This window comes from Urocampus carinirostris, chromosome 13 (assembly GCF_059441175.1).
Source record: "Urocampus carinirostris isolate Australia breed hairy pipefish chromosome 13, RoL_Ucar_1.0, whole genome shotgun sequence".
Taxonomy (NCBI): Eukaryota; Metazoa; Chordata; class Actinopteri; order Syngnathiformes; family Syngnathidae; genus Urocampus; species Urocampus carinirostris.
The window spans coordinates 19533835-19555331 of NC_142361.1; the positions used below are offsets into that span (position 1 = coordinate 19533835).

A 21497-nucleotide genomic window follows, 5' to 3' on the forward strand; every position below is an offset into this window, starting at 1 on the left:
GTTTTTTTTTTATTCTATGATGAAAATGGTGAAAGTAAGAAATTGACTATTACAAATGCCAACCCAAACCCCCAAAAAGATGAAAAAAGAAGAGCTTATTTGCGCGTGTCTAATAGCGACACACTTGTGTACGCTCCATAGAAGCAGCTTGACCGAGGCTGCAATGATGATTTTAGCCAAAAGATGGCGGCAGCAAATAGAATATTTTAAATTTATGGACAGCTACTTTAAGCCAGGAGATGGCGGCAGATAGAAACACATTTTCAAATTCTGTACAGCACCTTTAAAGACATTTTTTGAAATTAGATTACTATAAGACTCTCTATGACAGGATTAACCTTTTGCAGAACCTGGAAATGTCCTTAACGTCTCATGCCACTAGTATTTCAAACCATTAGATATGTAGATATGATTAGCTCTCAAGATTTTAAAAAATCATATAGACCGCTTATAGCGCTGTGTGTCTTGAGGTCAGTGTGTTTTTTATAGTTGCTTTGACCTTGTCAATGTCATAGTGATGGCCAGCAACTTGTTGCAATTGATTATCAGGTCAAAAGTAGCTATTCCTTTGTTAACACCACTGAATGAATTTCAATTTTAATACTTCTTCCAGACTCAATAAAAATATACAACTGTTCATAAAAATGTAACTTTTAATATGCGATTTGATAGATTTTTGGATGTCAAGAGAACCAAGAAACCCCAGAAGCACATGAGTTCAGGGTCAGAACAGTTTTTAAGTGGCTGCAGGCGTTGGCAATCTACACAGATTATGGGATTGCACAACATGAACCTGTGTGCAGTCTACAGTATAAATATTTTGGTCCCTCAGAACAGAAATATGATTTACATAGAGCAATTAGAGAGGAAATCCAGAATCTGCTCAAAGGGAACAATTCTCATATAAGCTCTTGTCTTTTTTAAAGTAATGTGCAACCCTGTTGTGGAGCATCTCAAATGGTAAATAACTCATTGAAAGAGGAAAACGTTTCTCCTGCAGAAATCAATCAAACAGCTCAAGCAGGATGATCGCCAAGACAAAAAAGACTCAAGAGGGGATTCAAGCCTTAAGATATGACACCATACTTCATTCAATACCCATTCAGCCCATGACTTTATGGTTTTCTTTAGTAAGAAGATTCAACACATATGGGAAGAGATTTCTAAAGACCATGTTAATACATAACATATTAAAGGTCTGAAAATTATAGATGCGCGACATGGTGGCTGTCCAGGGATTTTTTTTCCCGATTTAGTGATCTGTCACTTGATAATCATGTCAAGTCAAGTCACAATTATTTGTATAGCACTTAATCAAAAAAATGTCTCGAAGGACTGCACAGGATTACAAATACACTATCGCCTGATCTTAAAGCAACATGCGTGCAAGGAAAAACTCAAAACCTCAGCGGGAGGAAAAAACAAACCTTCAGAAGTGGCCTCACAAGTGGTAATTCCCCTTCCAGGATGACCAGGTTAGAATAGGTCTAAAAATGGTGGTGAATACGGCCAAACCGACTACCTGCCTGTTTGACAGGCTTCCGGGTTCACTGATTAAAGGTCTTTTTGGGGTCCTTGGACTTTCAGTTCTAAAAAGTGTAAACATATCACTCTCCTCAGGGTTAGTTCCGGCAACTTTTAAGTCCGCTGTTTTTAAACCTACACTGAAACAACCTCACCTAGATCCAGACAGCTTATGTAATTACAGACCAGTGTCAAACCTACAGTTTCTTTCTAAAGTACTTTAAAAAGTTGTGGCACATCAGCTGAATAATTTTATATCCGAGAACAATTTTTTTGAATCTATGCAATTATGATTCAGGGCAAACCACTCTACTGAGACAGCACTAATAAAGGTAACCAATGATCTTCTACTGGCAATGGACTCCGGTGCTAAATCACTCTTGCTGCTGCTGGACCTTAGTGCTGCCTTTGACACTGTGAGCCATAATATCTTACTAGACCGGTTGGAAAAATGGATTGGTCCCTCAGGAACCGTCCTCTTATGGTTCAGATCCTACCTCTCAGATAGGACGCACTGTGGTAAACATGGTGAAATCACATCTGAGCCCTTTAGTGTTAGCTGTGGTGTTCCGCAGGATTGGGTAATTGACCCCCTTCTTTTCAGCATTTACATGCTTGCTTTATGTGATATTATTCGCAAGTATAATATCAGCTTCCATTGCTACGCGGATGACACTCAACTATATTTTCTGTTGGAGGAATTTGCCAATAAACTGTGGTAATTTGGAGGCCTGCCTCACTGAGATAAAAGAATGGATGCCACTCACCTTCTTACGCCTTAACTCTGAAAAGACCGAAATTTTAGTTATTGGTCCATCTAAATACTGTGACTTGTTCTCAAAAAATGCTCTGAACATTGAAGATTGTAATACCACCCTGAGTGACTGAGTCAAAGATTTAGGTGTCATATTTGACCCCGACCTGTCCCTTCAAACACACATTAAGAAGATTTCTAGAACAGCTTTTTTCCATCTTCACAACATTACTAAAATTCGAAATTCGCCCTTTACTGTCTTAGTCTGATGCTGAGATCATAATTCATGCGTTTGTTACCTACCGTTTCGAATACTGTAATGCACTACTCTCTGGTCTCCCGAAGTCCAAAATCAAGAGCCTTCAGCTGGCACAAAATGCTGCAGCGAGGCTTTTAACTAAGACAAGTGATGCTCACATCACCCCGATTTTAGCTAACCTGCATTGGCTCCCAGTCAGTTTAGGATGTGATTTTAAGGTTCTGTTGGTATTATACAAAATCATGCATGGACTTGCTCCCTCATATCATTCAGATTTAATTCCCCCCTATGTTTGGGTCTGGAGCCTTTGCTCTGAAAATGCAGGTCGACTAGTGATCGCAAGAGACAAGAATAGTTCCGCAGGTTCAAGAGCATTCTCCATTCGGGCCCCCGTGCTGTGGAATGCCCTTTCCCCTGCGATTCGATCTGCAACCTCCGTGGAACTATTTAAATCTAGGCTTAAATGCACTTCTATTCTATAGCTTATGAATGACCTGTATTTCTTGTTGACAATATATGTATATTATTTGTTATTACAACATCCATTGCAGCCTTGTCATCCTGAGTGGGGGATTACCTTATGTGCGGTCCCTTCTCAAGGTCTCTTCATTTTTCTCATGTTGAGGTTTGTGAGTTTTTCCTTGCCCCCTTGTAGGTTTTAGATCAGGGGATGATGTAATCATACTCTGTGGTTTGCAATAATATGTGGTCTGTGCAGCCCTTTGAGACTCCTTGTGATTACAAGTAAACATGACTTGACTTGATTTCACCTTGTCCAAAGAGCTACCCTCCCACAAATATGCCAACTCTCACTTTTTCATAAAAATGCTAGTAGTATAAATTTTGTTTTCATTTTAAACAAGATAAATTTATCATTTAATTTTTTTTGTACATAAATTACGATCATTGGACATATAAATGGCACATTTAATATCATACAGTGACTGTTTTTGCAAACATTTTCAGACTTAAAAGTGAGGAAAACAATGATACTACATACATTTTTCTAATAATAAGCCTAACGTGTACATCATTACCAAACTTTTAGTTCAACATCATAATTCCTGTAACTTTTTTTACTGCCAAATATTGATTAAAGAGATTTTGATAGTCTGAACTATATATTTCTTGTTTAAATAGTTTACCCAGGGGAGCCATTTCATTCTGGTCAGAGGATTAATGTGTAAGCCTCAAAAAGCTAGCCGAGTATAGAAAATAGAGGGAAACCTTTAGGAGAGAACTTGGCTGTTGTCAGCACCTGGAGAATTGCCATGATGGAAAAATGCATATTACATTAGCGTGCAGAATCACAGTGAGTCTCCCTGCTGCCAAGAATAATTTACTTAGTTTATTCATTGTAAGCAGAGGTTACTTAGGGATGCCTGTAGGTGTATCTCACCAACTGAAGGCAGGCAGCATCAAATGGACATGCATGTAAAGAGACAAAAAGGGAATATTAATGAAATGACTTTGCTCTCTTTGCTTTTTTTGTGATACCTTGAAAGAGAAATTATTGGGAACCATATTTGCAGTGTAATGTTATTGTCTCTTATCTTTAAAGAAGCATGCAAAGAAAACTTTGATTTTTGATCTTTGATTGTAAATCAGTTCATAAAGTGCAAACGGAGGTGAAAACATACTGAGACATTAAAAATGTGGCAGCTATTGTTTTAAAAATGTAAAATAGCTGTTATTGATAAAACATTATCCTTATGGTTACTAGCAAGTGTCAAACTCATTTTAGCTCGGGGGCCACACAGTAGAAAAAACTGGACTGGACGAGTAAATTAATAACATAAAAAGTGTGCATTTTCACGAGGATTGGGGATCTTTTTGGAGACTCAAAAAAAAAAAAAAAGAATATCCACTTCAGTTTTTCTCACTTGAGGAAACTTGTACAGACTGGAAAGTGACAACAAAAGCCCTATTTTGAATGATTGATCTAAAAATTTCAGAGTTTTTCTGAATTTCATTTAACATGTAAATGTTTCCCTGAATTTCCAAGCTTTGCTGTTAAAGTTCATAACTATTATGCAAAGAATTTCAAGTTTATTTACACTTCTGCAAAGACACCCAGGTGCTATTTGTTTTTAATTCTATATTTTTCGTATTCCCATGAACATCGTGTCCGTGATTATTATTTAGGTAATACATTATCAGTATGGGGCAGCACGGCGGTGCAGTGCAGTTCTGAGGTCAAACCTCCTGCGTGGAGTTTGCGTGTTCTCCCCGTGCTTGCGTGAGTTTCCTCCGGGCACTCCGGTTTCCTCCCACATACCAAAAACATGCATGTCAGGTTAATTGGCCGGTCCGAATTGTTTGTCCCTGTGTGCCCTACGACTGGCTCGCAACCAGTTCAGGGTGTCCCCTGCCCACTGCCCGAAGATAGCTGGGATGGGTTACAGCACCTCCGCGACCCTACTGAGGATGAGCGGTGCAGTTAATGGATGGATGGATGGATGGATGATCAGTATGTGTTTCCTCAATGTTCTCTGGTTAATTAATGCTAGTCAGCAAATGGTCAATCTAACATATAGTTAACTTAAATCTAAACGGCTGCTAATCTGACTTTTGCACTACTGGCAGTTTTTTTTTTTATAGCTTGCCACTCCTTGCACATTGCTCTCTGCACTATTGTAATTACAGCGTTATTGTTACAGTGTTAATGTTACTGTGTACCTGACTTGTTAACCTGTCTGCCCATATTGCACATCTGGTTAGCTACTCTTCTTGCACTATCGGCACTATGGTAAAATACTACACGTAGCCAAAATACAATACCACATTATTTATATCTGTACATTCAAGGAAACTGTTGGGGGTCAGATGCATCGACATTTCGTTCTGTATACACGTGTACTAGAATGACAATAAAGTAGATCTGAATCTGAATCTGAATCTGAATCTGAAATACAGCTACAGTGGTGAGTGGCACCTGGCTTTGGTGACATCCAGTGGACATATTTCAAACTGCTAGTCATGTGACACGATGCAACGTATTTCTCTCTCATGCCTCTCCCTGCATAGTCTCGAGGGCCACATCAAATGATTAGGCACAACAGCCATAATTCTGTCAGATGTACTTTAGAGTAGGAATCTAGGGACTGACAATGTTCCACTTCATCCTAAAGTTCCTTCAAGGCACCAACCCTCTACAGCGCATCTTCAACCTGAGCCTTGAACAGGGGAGGGTCCCTCAGCTGTGGAAAACATCCTGCATCATCCCAGTCCCAAAGAAATCAAGACCAGAGGAACTCAACGACTTCAGGCCAGTCGCCCTGACATCACATGTGATGAAGACCATGGAGCGGCTGCTGCTGCACCACCTGAGGCTACAGGTCCGTCACGCCATCGACCCACTGCAATTTGCTTACCAGGAGAAGGTGGGAGTGGAGGATGCTATATTATACATGTTACACCGATCCCTCTCTCACCTGGATAGGGCGAAGGGGGCTGTGAGGATTACATTTTTGGACTTCTCTAGTGCCTTCAATACCATACAGCCTCTGCTACTGAGTAGGAAATTGACAGAGATGGGAGTTAGCTCACACCTTGTAGAATGGATTACTGACTACCTGACAGGCAGACCGCAGTATGTGAAACAGGGGGGCTGTACATCGGACACCGTGGTTAGCAGCACAGGATCACCGCAGGGGACCGTTCTCTCTCCGTTCCTATTCATTCTATATACATCGGACTTTAAGTACAACTCTGAGTCCTGCCATGTGCAAAAGTTTGCCGATGACACTGCGATCGTGGGATGTATCAGAAACGGGCAGGAGGAGGAGTACAGGAAATTGATTCAGGACTTGGAGCGACGCAAACCACCTGCACCTAAACACCACCAAGACCAGGGAGATGGTGGTGGACTTCTGGAGAACCAGAACTCACCCGGTTCCTGTAACCATCAAGGGAGAATGTGTAGAATTTGTCCAGACCTACAAATACCTGGGTGTGCAGCTGGACAACAAACTGGACTGGACTGCCAACACAGAAGCTCTATGTAGGAAAGGGCAAAGCCGACTTTACTTCCTCAGAAGGCTGGCCTCCTTCAACATCTGCAAAAAGCTCCTGAAAATATTCTACGAGACAGTAGTGGCAAGCGCCCTCTTCTATGTGGCAGCGTGTCGGGGAGGCAGCGTCAAGAAGAAGGATGCCTCTCGTCTCAATAAACTGGCTAGGAAAGCAAGCTCTGTTGTGGGCAAAGAGCTGGACAGCCTAACAACAGTAGCTGAGAGACAGGCACTGAAAAAGCTGAGGTCAATCATGGACAATCCATCGCATCCGCTTCACAGCATTATCTCTGGACAGAAGAGCAGTTTCAGTGACAGACTGCTGTCACTGTCTTGTACTACGGACAGACTGAAGAGATCTTTTCTTCCTCATGCCATGAGGCTCTTTAACTCCACCCAGCAGAGTAAAGGCCCACATTAAACCACACCACCTACATTGGATATTACCGAATCTTACTGCATTATGCATTCTGTGTAGCACTATTTAGTTACTCTATATAACATGCTAAAGTGGGCATTTGCACGTCACACTGGGTATTTGTATATTGTATTCTTTTGGCTTTATTATTGTATTGTTCTCAGCTCAGGGATGCTGCTGGAAATGTGAATTTCCCTTAGGGGATGAATAAAGTATCTATCTATCTATCTATCTATCTATCTATCTATCTATCTATCTATCTATCTATCTATCTATCTATCTATCTATCTATCTATCTATCTATCTATCTATCTATCTATCTATCTATCTATCTATCTATCTACTTCTAGTAAAATAGGATGATTACTACTGAATACAGATGCTCCCCTACTTACGACCATTCGATTTAAGAAAAACAGTAGATACAAACATTTTTTACAGCTATGTCCGGCAAAATTGCTGTAAGTAAGATTTTATATTGTGTGCACCTTCTTCAGTGTAGAGGACAGCACTGCGGTGCTTCTTTCTGCCGTGTGGCGCTGTGAGAGGTCCCCCAGCATCCACCCTAAAGAAGAAATCCGCTTCTACTTCTTAGTTTGTGTAAAAGCACTCCATGGTATCTCTAACATGCTAAGAACTTTGACATTTTTACTGTGTAGTCAATATCTCGTGCATCCATTCAATAAGTTCGGTGTAAAGTGTAAGGAAGAGGCGAGCTGTTCCTTTTGAAACGAAAGTGAAATAAAAAAGCTTGATGCGGTTGAGAAAATGGTTGGATCGCTTTTGTTTCAATCATTATTTACCGCAAAGGAGGAAGTCGCCTAACTCTTCCAAAAGTAAGTTAAACTTAATTTTATTTATCTTTATAGTCAAGTCATGTTTATTTGTGACGCCCTTAATCACAAGGAGTCTCAAAGGGCTGCACAGACCACAGAATGTCAACGCCTAATGTGTAGCTTTGTTTTTCAGTACTATGCTTTATCATTCAGCCTGCTTTGTAACGTTATAGAGCATATAATCTTATTAAACGTTTATTTTTCAGTTTCAAAATCATACAGGTTATTTATACAAGCCTTAAAAATACTTATATAAACCTTAAACATACAAATAATAGCACTCACGAAGAAATTACATTAACAAACAATAGTCCGTAGGACAGCGTCTGTATGCAGTATTAGCTGATTTCATTGTAAGTGTGAAAAAGGTTCAATATTTAACCAAATTGCTCATTCAAATCAATATTTGAGGATGACAGCAAAGCGGCGTCTTGACTTATGAAAATAACACAAACTTGTTTACAACTGTGATTATGTAGTTCAGTAGTTAGCACATTCGCCTAACATAGAATAGCTGAAATGTATCCACTTATCTATTCTTATTTTTACTCTTTTTTTTAACTGTTACCGCTCCTGTACATATATAGACACTGGATATTTTGGCAAATATCTCATTTTGAATCCAGTCTTTATTTACGCTCATCAGATGACTCCCAGCTTGCAAGATACCCTGATGGACATTTTACATTTAAAACAATTTGTTTCTGCCACTTGTACAAAGCATGGGCGTACAAATCAGTGAGAAAAGGTATAATTATGTCAGTCTCCGATGGCCAGAAAACACAGTAACTGATCTTATCTCACTTAAATTACACAGAGCCAATTTGATGAGAGGAATATGGATTTCAAATCTAGCATTTTGGCTGTCCATACTGAATATATGAATCTTTTTTCAACTCGCCTATTCTAAAGAACTAAGGGGGTTCTCTATTTCTATTCTGCATTAAATAAATATATTCCATCTAACAGGATTCGTACACCCTTTTCATGGCCAAATTCAAGCACTTTCAAGGTCTTTCAAAGCCAATTTTTCAGTGTATTTCTAGTCTTGCGTAAACATTTATCAAAACATATGATTTTTTTAGATCTTGAGTAAGTCGCAATTAATTTGTTTTGGGGAGAAATGTCTCCCCATATAGGTGTTGGGTAAAAATAAAAGTAATGTGTCGCTTACATTTTCAGCTGCAGGAAGTTCTTTGGGAAACGCTACCTTAAATTTTTGCATGGCCCATAATGAATGTCCATAATTGATACATACACCTTGAAATAGTACATATTTCATAGTGCCATGTTTAGTAGAGTGAAGTCTTCTTAGGCGCGACCTGTAAGGGGTGATGCCGCTTTATGAAACAATGCCATACAAAGCGGCGCCGCCACCGAGTGGCTGCCTTTTCCAGCAGCTGCCCTGTTATCTCTCACTTTTTGTGATTTATTGTTTTATTGTCTGCTCCTATCTTCGGTGTTTTTCTTCCCGTTTGACAACTACACTTTGGATGACTTTCTATCCTATGGACATGGGTTTTAGCGCACAAAAATGCGTTTATTCGAGGAATCAACTCCCTGCCCTGAAGAATTCTCGTGCCGGCGTGATGAGTGGGCCAATGGTGGAAAAAGAGCCGGAGCTAGCTAAGCGGCTAGCGGCGTTATAAGTCTTCGGTACCATCTGTAATCATGGTAAATGTGAACTCACTACCAAATAAGACCAACGAGTGCTGGTGGAAAACATCGAAGCGCACAGGGAGCGCAGTTGCTGTGTTTTGCGGAAACGTGGCTCACGTTTAGCACCCCGGACGCTAACGTGTAGCCACCAGGAGCTACCCGGAGCTATCCGGCTTCAGCGCCGCTATACAGAGACACGAAAGCTTACGGGAATTGGAGAGGAGACGGACTCTTTAACACGAGGTGGTGAGAAAAAGATTTCCATCTGCCGCAGGGATGTCGAAGTTTTGGACTAGCGTGTGACGTCATCCACTCCGCTGCAAGCACCCCTAGGGCATCATGTTAATCTGTTAATAAACAACAGGGTAGACTGCTGGAAGTGTGAATTTCCCTACGGGGATAAATAAAGTATCTATCTATCAATCTATCTCTATCTAATACCAACTGCCGTTAATCATGACTCAAGGGAAGAAGATGACAACGTGAAGCCACCACTGTCAGCATGATTTGTTGTAAAAAATGGCAACAATTTCAAGCATTTACAAGCACTGAACCTAAAATTTGAACACAGCGTTTAAATTCAAGCATTTTCAAGGATTTAAAGTTCCCGTACGAACCCTGATCTCACCTACACAGCAGTAACAAATCCCGACGCTATATTAAGTCATTAAAGTCAAGTCATGTTTATTTGTATAGCCCTTAATCACAAGTAGTCTCTAAGGGCTGCACAGTCCACAGATTATTGCAAACCACGGACTATTATGACACCATCCCCCAATCGAACACCTACATGAGGGCAAGGAAAAACTCAAAAACCTGAACATGAGTAAAATGAAGAAACCTTGAGAAGTGAACGCACATGAAGTAATTCCCCTTCCAGAATGACCATGCTGCAATGGATGTTGTATTAAAACACAACAAAATTTAAAATTGGATAAAAATAATTAAAGTATAGTATATATAAAAAAAGAAAAAAATCAAAAGGATAACCGGGTCCCAGAGCGTTCACCATTCGGATCCCGGTGCTGTGGAATGCTCTGCCCTCTGGGATTAGATCTGCAATCTCAATAGAACTGTTTAAACCTAGGCTTAAAACACACTTATATATTATATCTTAAACTATTTCAACATATTTTTGGTAAAGGACACAGACTGAAGGCTCGATCTCCCCTCTATTCAATACAAACTGGCATATGCTTGTTCTTCATGTTCACATCTTGCAGTTCTCTCAATTATCACCATTCACACTGTGCAGTAACACAGGCTTATTAGGGATGCAGTAGAAATAGAAATATTCTGCACACTTCTGTTAAGTGTTACAGAAGTGACATTTCTTTGGAACATCTCAAAGCAGAAATATTAGTGACCAATTTTATATGTGAGTTCAATCCTTTTATTTTATTCTGTGTGTGTGCTCATTAGCATTAAAACAGTCCTACCTTAATAAATCTCATTAAGTTAGGTCTTCAATACATGCAGCAGTAACCTGTGAACTGAACCATACCAAATGTGTCAAGTGTGCTGCCCCACTGGTTTCACCCAACTGATAAACTGCACTGGCATGCCAATTAAGGTAAGGCTTGTTCCAACAGAGCAAAACACGAATAAACCTGGCCTTAATGTGATCAGCACAAGCCCAAAAATGAGGCAAGCGAAGTGTTGACAGATGTCAAGATCACGGGGGCAAGCTGTGGCCTGAGTATAGAATACTGGAACTGCGGCCAAATTACAGTGATTTAACATGCTCTGTATGAACATTGTCATTTTTGTCTATATGATTGCCTTTAATGAACGCAAATAAATATAATCTATATTATCTATTAAATACACATAGAATTTATTATTTATTTTAGAGTAAATGCCTTTATGTCTAGTCAAATAAATAGTAACAGGTGAAATGAACCAAAATTATAGATTTACGATTATATAAGTTCTCTCTAAACACAGCGTCCTGATTCACATTGTGTTTGCGAAACGTGTGTTATGCAGCAAAACAAATTACCCATTACAAATGTTATGTCATTTTACTCATTCATTTAGACTTGTACAAGTAAACAGACCAAATAAAGGCGACTTCTGGGAAGCTTTCCCTTTCTAAATGCATGGTAGAAGTTGTCCCCTTTTTACACTCACAACGGGCCTTTAGCGTAACCATGTTCTTGTCTAGCTTGTTTTTTTTTAGATACGTTTTGAGTTTATTTCAATAATAACCTATCACTTAAATTGTGAACTTAACAGTAACTGCCTAGACAGTGCATTTAGACATTTCTTATTAATCACATGATACACATTGATTGGTAACACCCATAAAATAATACAAAATCGATGAGTTTTTTATTTTTTTTATTTACTAATGACTTCCTTTGCCAGTATCATTTTTGTCAATTGTTTCAAACATCAGGCAGCACGACGGAGCAGTGGTTAGCGCGTGTGTGGCACAATTCTGAGGTCATGAGATCGAACCTCCTGTGTGGAGTTTGCATGTTCTCCACGTGCTTGTGTGGGCTTCTTTCCGGTACTCTGGTTTCCTCCCACATTCCAAAAGTATGCATGTCAGGTGAATTGGCCGGTCCAAATTGTCCTTAGGTGTGAATGAGCGAGTGAGTTGTCTGTCTCTGTGTGCCCTGCGACTGGCTGGCAACCAGTTGTGGGTGTCCCCTGCCCACTGCCTGAAGACAGCTGAGATTGCTCCAGCACCCCCGCGATCCTACTGAGGATAAGCGGTGCAGATAATGGATGGATGGATGGGTTCAAACATCACATTTCATAACGCTGTGCCTCAGATGAACATCTCCCTTTTGTGTTTCTAAATATGACTGTAAAACGCTTTTGATGAGGACCATAATGGGGCACAAGTAACAATTATAGTGTGTTTCACTATACAGAGATGAAGGCTATTCAATACCCCACCAAGCGCTAATCCCGGAACACATGATAAAAGCTATGGTCATAAGAGTTTTAGTTTAACATAGAAAAAAAAATGGTAAATGACTTTATTCTTTCTGCATTTTTGGTCTCTTACCTTAACTGTTTTAAAATCAAAGAGACAACCATGTCTGTTTCCGTCTCTGACAAGGTCACTACAAATTACGTCGTACAGACGCCTTGTTTTCTTATCGGTACACACACCCGCACACACTTTTATATATTTCACATGTTCTACTTTTGTTACGAGAGTACCAGATATAAAATGGTTTATTAGGAGGACGAGCACATTTATCTGAGGGAATGCTCTGAGGTTACAATGCTTCTGTCTTGTCATGGCCCGTATTCTCCACATTGTTGGCGTTTCTATTTACTCCTGTTTGGATTGAATTGTCAATCAACTATCCTTGAGAATGTGACATTCGATTCACGGCTGTGGAAATACCTGTGGACCTTTTCTTCATAAAACAGGGGTCCCTAACCTTTTTGGAACAATGGACCGGTTTAATGTCTGACAATATTTTTGCGGTGCAGCTCCAGGTCGGCATTTAACGTGTACATACTTTTTATATGGTAATAGGGATAATGATGACAACTATAATAATAAAACAATAATGACATTATTGTTAACTATCAAAAATCCACTGTGTAATAATGCACAATATTTGGGTGTCCTTGTAACATCGAATCACATGACATAGTCAACTCTGCACCATGTACTGCATCATACCTGGTCGCCATCGTATATTTTATTGCAAAATGTCACACCGTGTTGCATACCAAGTAATAAAATAAACCAACCCTTATAAAAAGTCTGTTGGTGTAGTGTTGTCTCGGTGCATTGCTTGTCTTGTTGTCAAAATAGGGTTTCCACGTATCCTCGGACTGAAAGGTTTGATGTTTCCTCCATGGCCACTATTTTTTTCAGGTACACTGATTACTACAGTATCAAATTATTTTTGTAACATAACATAGTGGGTTGCAGTTGCCCATTTACCACTCTGACTATTGCGGATGCCGAAGTGCAGTGGTTTTATTCATTCCTAGCTATATCTTCTGTGGACGGGAATCCTTGCTTCCCAAGTGACAGCCTGATAGGCAACTATGCCCTCCCCTGTGAACCTCACAGACATTATTCAAACGCACCGCCTCGAATATCTAGTTTGCATTCGGTGTGACAGTGGCGGTGTCACTAAAAACTAAAAACAACATCACCTAATCAAATGTTCACCCGAATATGACATTATGCTTTCCAATAAATAACAGTTGGATGTATTTAACACGTCGAAATTGAACAGGTCTCTACCGCAACTATCATTGAATACATATCATGGCATGTGTTTGTTGACTGAAATGCATTTTCAATTAAATTTATGTCAAGTGAATTAAAAAGAAAACTGTTTGCAATAGCTGTATGGTTTGGGTACAGAAAAGTAATTGCTTTTTTTATGAGAAAAACAAACATAATGAAATTGCCAGTAACATGCTTCAAGATTCACCCTGATGTCTTTTCCTGGACTTAATAGTAAAAACATCAGTAAACAGAAGGGAATGGTTCCCGATGGCTATCGTGACCACAGAACAACTGAGCAGTGAATCATCTGATTACATGATGGTCCTTTGAAAGTAGGTACATATACAAACTGGCTTAATCTATACACCGTTGATTTAATTTGGATTTAACTCCCCTCAAATTAAAGCTCCTGAAGTTAAGAAACAGCATGCTCATTTTGCAAGATTCTTTATTGTACATGGCTTTATTAAAGCTTGTGATGAAGCCCGACCACCTGGAGTGATAGATAGATAGATAGATAGATAGATAGATAGATAGATAGATAGATAGATAGATAGATAGATAGATAGATAGATAGATAGATAGATAGATAGATAGATAGATAGATAGATAGATAGATAGATAGATAGATAGATAGATAGATAGATAGATACTTTATTCATCCCCTAAGGGAAATTCACATGATCACATGGTAGCTCATGATGAACTATTACAGGAAAATTCTTTGACATTTTGAAATGTCTGATGTGCCTGCCCTCAGGCCAAATAATTCCTTATAGGCTAAGTTATTACCCTACCCCAGGCATTTATAAGGGCAGAGTATGGATTTTTCGATCCCATGCTGAAAACATTTTCGGCCTGGCTGTTACATGTTGATATATCATTATATTCCATTAAACTGTATATAAAGTTACGTGGTAAAGGTTTTCCACTTACAGTCACATGCTGTGTTATTTGCATGTTTTAATTAGATGTTAAAGAACAAACCTTACAACAATTATGCGTCTGCTGAGCCGGAGCCAATTCATCAAAGTACATTTTTAATTTCAATAACTCTTTAAACATGATTGTTTCATTTTAAAAAGCAATAACATGAATGTTGAGTGTGGTAATTGTTAACATTGCTCATTTTAATTTCTTGAATGCGTTACGAACTGAATGCCCAATGCAATTAACCTATTTTTAGTTCAAGCAAAAAATACAACATTTACATGGCAGATACAGGTTGCTGTAGATTAGCAGCACTAATATCTCTATGGTCAGCAGCAAGGATTTCAACGGTCAAAAGGAAATCACTTGAATAACTTCACTTAATGTGAAGTAAAAGAGGATGAGAAACATACATTAAGACAATGCCCACCAAAAGAAGACTATGAATGAGCATGGTTGAGAATAATATTGGACATGGGCGTGAGATTAGAGAGTTCAAAAACCTACATCATAATGGCGTGCCATAGAGCCACGCCTTCACTCCAGCCTAAATTAGTGGTGTGTCTTTGCAAACAAACTGACTCTATAAGCCGTTTCTTGTAAGTGAAATTTCCTATATTATTTGTGTGGACTCAGGTAGAGAAGAATTGGCTGTGTCCAACGGACACAGATATTGATCTTTTGGGCTGTGTTGATTACTCCCTGTATGTTTTAGCAGACCTCACGGTGATGTTGTTTGCCAGAATGTTTTCCGCTATGGTTTTTGAGAACGACACCAGCAAATGGTCCTACTAAGACCCTCAGGAAGTGGAGGCGCTGCTGAACCTTCTCCACCACAGCCCTTGTGTTGGCAGACCAAGAGAGGTCGTGGGACATGTGTGTGCCCAGGACTTTGAAAGAGTGCACTTTCTCTACACAGTTTCCATTTATGATGAGTAGGTTTGTGCTTGCCCTCCTGAAGTCAATTCCTTGAATTTTGTAGTGTTGAGTAGTAGTTTATTTTTTTCGACATAGCGGACGAGTTTCACAGCCTGCAGGCAGTTGGAGGGAAAGTCTATAATTCAGCAGCAGATGGAGGAGAGCCCCAGTTGAATGAGTTTCTACCCCAGGATCTCGGTGAGATTTAATGTGATTTGCTAAATTCAATTGGGATCAAAGTATGGATATATAGCTGTTTGTGTATCTGTCCACTCGGGGAAAGGAGTTAAGATATGACCACAATCTTTTTCAACCAGTCAGGTATTGTTGCCATAGATGTGAAAACTGCCCAAGAAAACTGACTTGGCATTTTTTGTTTTTCCTACTAAGCAGAAAATCTCAAAACAGATGATACTCAAATGGCGCACAGCCAATTCATGAGCGAACATCCCAAAATACAACATTCTTCATAGGTTTTTGAGCATGTAATCTCTCCAAGCTGGAAATAAAAAGGTTGATACTTACAAGAAGAATGACTGCTGGGAAAACTCTTACGACCTTCAGAAATTATATGCGGCTCCCCGGTGCACAGCATTTTTGAATTCACTTGACCGTCTGGGAAACACCGCTGGAAGTAGTCAGGCCGTGGTCTGGGAGCAAAGCACAGACATTAGGCCCCTATCGCCTCTTTTCAGCCACTTTGGCACCAAGCACACTGGGAAAGTTTAGAAGGGGGTATACTTTCATTGTAATTGTGAAAAAACAGGAAGTGTTGTGTTGTAAACTATTCACACATTGGAATCAACCCCCTATTTTATCTCTTTATTGGTCTTTTCTGGTAGAACAAGACCTTACGAAAAATGCAACACTATAGTAATGTTTCAGACTAATAATGTGACTTCTGGTTGTAGGAGAAACACTGTTTACTGTTTACGAAGAAATATACACACACTGGTCCATACTATGCTACCTTTATCACTTCCGTTTTTTGACAGGATTTATTCACACTTCATAGTTTAGAGGGGCTTAAAGTCAGAACAAGTCCAAGAAACTTTAAACATCCCAACGTCCAACGTAGGAACACATACTAGAGAAATAATGCCATGAAAGCCTGGCAGGTACAGAGAATATTGCGCTAGGGTGACAATATTTTAAAAGTAACTGTCCTTATTGGGTTGTGGGTGAGCCTATCCTAGAAAAAAAAATCAGTCGTAATGTTTTTAATTATTTGTTTTACTAAATAGAAGGTAGCATATTGCTGCCAGGCTACAGATTTAAGCTGTTTCTGACTACACTGCAACTTTTATGATCTTCATCACTACCCTGGAAACACAAGATGGAATCAAGTAAGTCAAGCATGAGGAATAGAAAAGGGATTTTGATTGAATGTTAAGAATGACAGACTTACATAACATAATCATATCAAAGTCAAATGTATATAAATGGTAGAGTTAAATGCTGTTGCTAAGTCAGGTTCATGAGTGTCAAATTAACACTTTCTATACAATTGGTAAATGGGCATAGTTGGTGTTTATGCAAAATGAAAAGTAGTGAACTTAAGTTTTAGACTTGAATTCCAAATAGGACTGCAATATTGACCGAATTTTAATCGGTAGTGCGATGTGACATAGTGTGATTATGTATTCGCAAGAAACTGTGTTTTTTTCGAAATATTTATACAGTTCCATGTTTGTGTTTTTCCCGTTTCTAATTTGAGTGATAGAGTGCTTGCCCAACCACAATTGTAACAGTTCAAGTTTTAACAGAGGAAGCCAATCAGAGGCAAGTTGCTTTAGCGGCTTGTTACATTGAAAAGAAATTCATTAATGAAAACAGACTCTAAGGAAAGTCAGCAAAGTGCAAAAAAATGTTAATCAACGGCACTTGCTTCGTGGATTGTTATCACGTCCAGGAATCGACTGAGGCGGCGTCGGAAGAGAAAGCAATGGCAAGGCCGCATGTCTAGCATACTGCTACAGCTAGACTAGCAACTCTGACAGGTCACCCCAGTCAAGCCTGGCTAGTCACCAAAACACCAGATCCATTACCAATAAAACGGATGATCTGGAGCTACAACTCGTGGGAAACCGCTACATTCATGACTCTTTGTATTTAAATCGTCATGGAGGCCTTGCTGAAGTCGTGGTTACCCAGTGCTAGCATGCAACTAGCCAGCCACTCTCTAAATCGCTTTCTTACTCTGAAACCCTCCAATTTTGTTGTACTTGTGTATAAAGACAATATAGACAATTTATTTAAATGCAATCTGTATTCAGTTTTTATTTGTAAATTTCTAGTTGTTATTTTGTTACAGTCGCACAATTTCATTTGGTATTGACGTCATCTCGAGGTACCTCCGACCCTCGTACTTTATTAGGGACTTACATCGATTGAGGAATCAGAAATTAACTGAGGAATCCATACGTAAATAATGGTCAGCAGACCGCAAGCCTATCCAAGCTCTCCAGAAGAAAGTTCTGTTTTCTTAAGGTTAAAGATTATCATTAAGATTAAGCAAAACCAACAGAGAAAATGCACTTTTCTTTTGAAATCAAAAAGTGCGTTGAAATTGCAACACTCGTCTGAAAAATCTCAATATGTTTTTTCCCTAAATTGTGCAGCCCTAATTCAAATCCACCCAATATTTAGATTTATGTCACTTTTAATAATGCAATGACAAACATGATCTTGCAATGTCATGAAAATTTTGAAAATATGATTCATACTAAGGTTAGCTAATGGACCGTGATCCAAAGTTTGTTCAGAATTATGTACACTTTTGTTTAAAAACATATTTTGATGTTTGAAAATTATTTTTACTCACCGGCCAACAATCAACTTGATTGTGTTTGTGAAAACTCCATTCAGGGCGAGAGCCAGTGACACTGCTGCAGGGGGAACATTTGCATACACTGTCAAACACGTGATTAAATATGATGGATTGTTATAACATTTTATTCTTACATAACTGTGGAAACATGAGTATATATATAATTTCCTCCAAATTTATAAAACTATGCACAAAAGTTTGCTGGGCACCCTTTCAAACCCAAACAAGCACACACAGCTTTTTTGGAGGTAACACACAAAGCTTTCTTGGAGGTCACAGTATGACAAAGCACTTCATAATTTACAAAAACCTTCAAATCAGCCCCCTGCCATCTCTTGAAAAGACAAGATCAATTGGAAAGCCAAACAATGTCACTTCATGAAAGGAGCTGTGAGGTTGGAAAGCTTACTCATTTAAAATGCATCGAGCACAGTTGTCATTTTTTACCAATGGCACTCGTTTACTTTGTATCAAAAGGAGAAGGAGATATTGATTTTTTGGAGGCGTCTATGTCCAGGACATGCCTTTGTCAAGTGTCAAGAATGTATAAAACATTTTCCAACCTCTTATTCAAGCCATGTTGAAATTTGAGTACATTGTTGGAATGGACTAAATGAACAACAACTGTTGCTTAGTGGTTCTAAGCCCACAAACAGTGAAAAAATAAGTATTTGAACAGCTAGGTATTTTGCAATTTCTCCCACTTTGAATCATGGAGGGGTCTGAAATTTTTATCGTAGGTGCATGTCCACTGTGAGAAAGATAAACTAAAGAGAAAAATCCAGAAATCACAATGCATGATGTTTTATAACGATTTATTTGTGTGATATAGCTGCAAAGTTTTTAAACACCTGATAAAATGAATGTAAATATTTTGTACAGTAGCCTTTGTTTGCTATTACAGAGGTCAAAAGTTTTTTACCGGGTTTGCACACACTGCAGGAGGGATCTTAGCCCACTCCTCCACACAAATCTTCTCTAGATCAGTCAGGTTTCTGGGCTGTCCCTGAGAAAAATGTTGTTTGAGCTCCCTCCAAAAATTTTCGATTGGGGTCAGGTCTGGAGACTGGCTGGGCCATGCTAAAACATCGATATGCTTCTTATGGAGCCTCTCCTTGGTTTTCCTGGCAGTGTGCTTCGGGTCGTTGTCGTGTTGGAATACCCAGCCACAACCCATCTTCAATGCTCTGACCAAAGGAAAGAGGTTGTTCCTCAAAATTTCACAATACACAGACCCATTCCTCCTCTCCTTAGGGCAGTGCACTTGTCCTGTCCCATGTGCAGAAAAACACGCCTAAAGTATGATGCTACCACCCCCTTGGCTTCTCAGTAGGGATGGTGTTCTCCCGGATTGTACACTTCATTCTTCTTCCTCCAAACTTGCTTTGTGGAATTATGACCAAGAAGTTCTATTTTGGTCTCATCTGACCACAAAACGTTCTCCCTTGATTCCCTCTGTATCTTCCAAATGGTCATATGCAAACTTAAGACAGGTCTTGACATGCGCTGGTTTAAGCAGAGGAACCTTTCGCGCCAAGCGTGATTTCAAATCATGACGTATTCGTGTATTACCTACAGTAACCTTTGAAACGGTGGTCCCAGCTCTTTTCAGGTCATTGACCAACTCCTGACGTGTAGATCCGGGCCGATTCCTCACTTTTCTTAGAATTATTGCGACCTCACAAAATGATATATTGCATGGGGCTCCACCATGATTGAGATTGACCGTCATGTTTAGCTTCTTCCAAGTTGATGGTAATTGCTCCGTAGCCCTTTTCAGCCTTGTGGACGTGTACAATTTTGTCTCTGGTGTCTAGCAAAATAGCAGGGTGTTCAAATACATATTTTCTTCACTGTAAGGACAATGAAAAGATTGATTCGATAATTTCCCAAAGAGGTCAACCTGAATCTTTTTTTAATTAAAGTTGTCTTTTCGTGTGTAGTTAGTAAAGCTAATGCTGATGAACTTGCTATTTTTGTTATGTGCTTCCATCTCTGTAACTGGGGCCTTTTCAATCTTAGATTTCTTGTTCGAAATAATGGGTTAGATTGAGTATTGAACACTTGTTGAGAATAATGTGATCTTAACAATAATGAATTTATAAAGTGCATCAAGGTCTAAAACAATTGTGGTGAGGTACTCCTTAATTACCCAGATAATAATTTGAAGCAGTCGGTTATAATTAGCTTTCAAATCCCCAATCTATTTCGGGACGACTTACTGGGGGTGGTAAGTAAAGCGCCATCTAATACGTCTACAAAATGCCTGTTGAAATAAATTTGGAAGATAAAGCTGTTCCTTTTAAACTCCGGTGACGATGTTGTTGGCTGAAATTTAGTGCAAGCAGTGGACATTCACTTAATTTGCCATCAAGGCAACCTTTGGAGCTAATCATTAGCCAGGGTACAATTCCTCACAGATTAATCTCTCATAGACTGGTGAGCAAATTGAATTCACCTCACGTTACCATCAATGAAATAAAAATGAAATGTGATGAAATCTATGCAAGCTGCCTAGAGGAGCAGTGTGAATGAGTTTGAACAACTTGCTACTCTGGCCAAACTGCACAAATTAGACATGATGCGTCCAATGGGCTTTTAAACTGCAAATTTGAAGACATCACATATGGGAGCGCGATAACGTGTATGCCACATTGAGTCCTATTGTACCCAGTTTGCTAGTTGCCATCAAGATCTTATAGTGTGTGCATACACTCACACACTACCCAAATGCTAATTGAGGCAAGTGTACAAGTCTACTTTTTAACAACGTCATTTCAGCATCTATAAATTTGTTTTTATATGATTATAAAAAAGGTTACCTTGCTGATTTTTGGCAACAATATTCATGTTCAGAATCATGAGCAAAAACATCATTATTTTAGCATATGCCTTCTCAGCTGTATTAGTTTTGAGTATTTTACCGGGCATCTGAAACAAATTGATAAGCATAAACTTAGGAACACTTCATTTTTTTGTACATTAAGCTAATGATAGGGACGCTGGTTCCACCAATTTATTATTAACCCACATAGTACATGCCTTATAACACAACCAAGCAAACTCTTTGATTCAATCACATTCAGATGACTGATCAACCGGATGGATTGAAATAGGTTTTATATATTTCATTATTT

The 21497-nt window shown here is 39.1% G+C and overlaps 1 protein-coding gene across 1 annotated transcript in view; it reads right to left on the reverse strand.

Annotated features, from left to right (window-relative positions):
* plpp4 (phospholipid phosphatase 4) overlaps positions 1-21497 on the reverse strand; it is a 104467-nt gene that overhangs the window by 17022 nt on the left and 65948 nt on the right. Inside the window, exons 4-5 of the mRNA XM_088351320.1 lie at positions 18355-18418; positions 16056-16180 (exon numbers count right to left, since the gene is read on the reverse strand). Of these exons, the coding sequence (XP_088207446.1) occupies positions 16056-16180; positions 18355-18418 (189 nt within the window). The remainder of the gene's footprint in view (positions 1-16055; positions 16181-18354; positions 18419-21497) is intronic.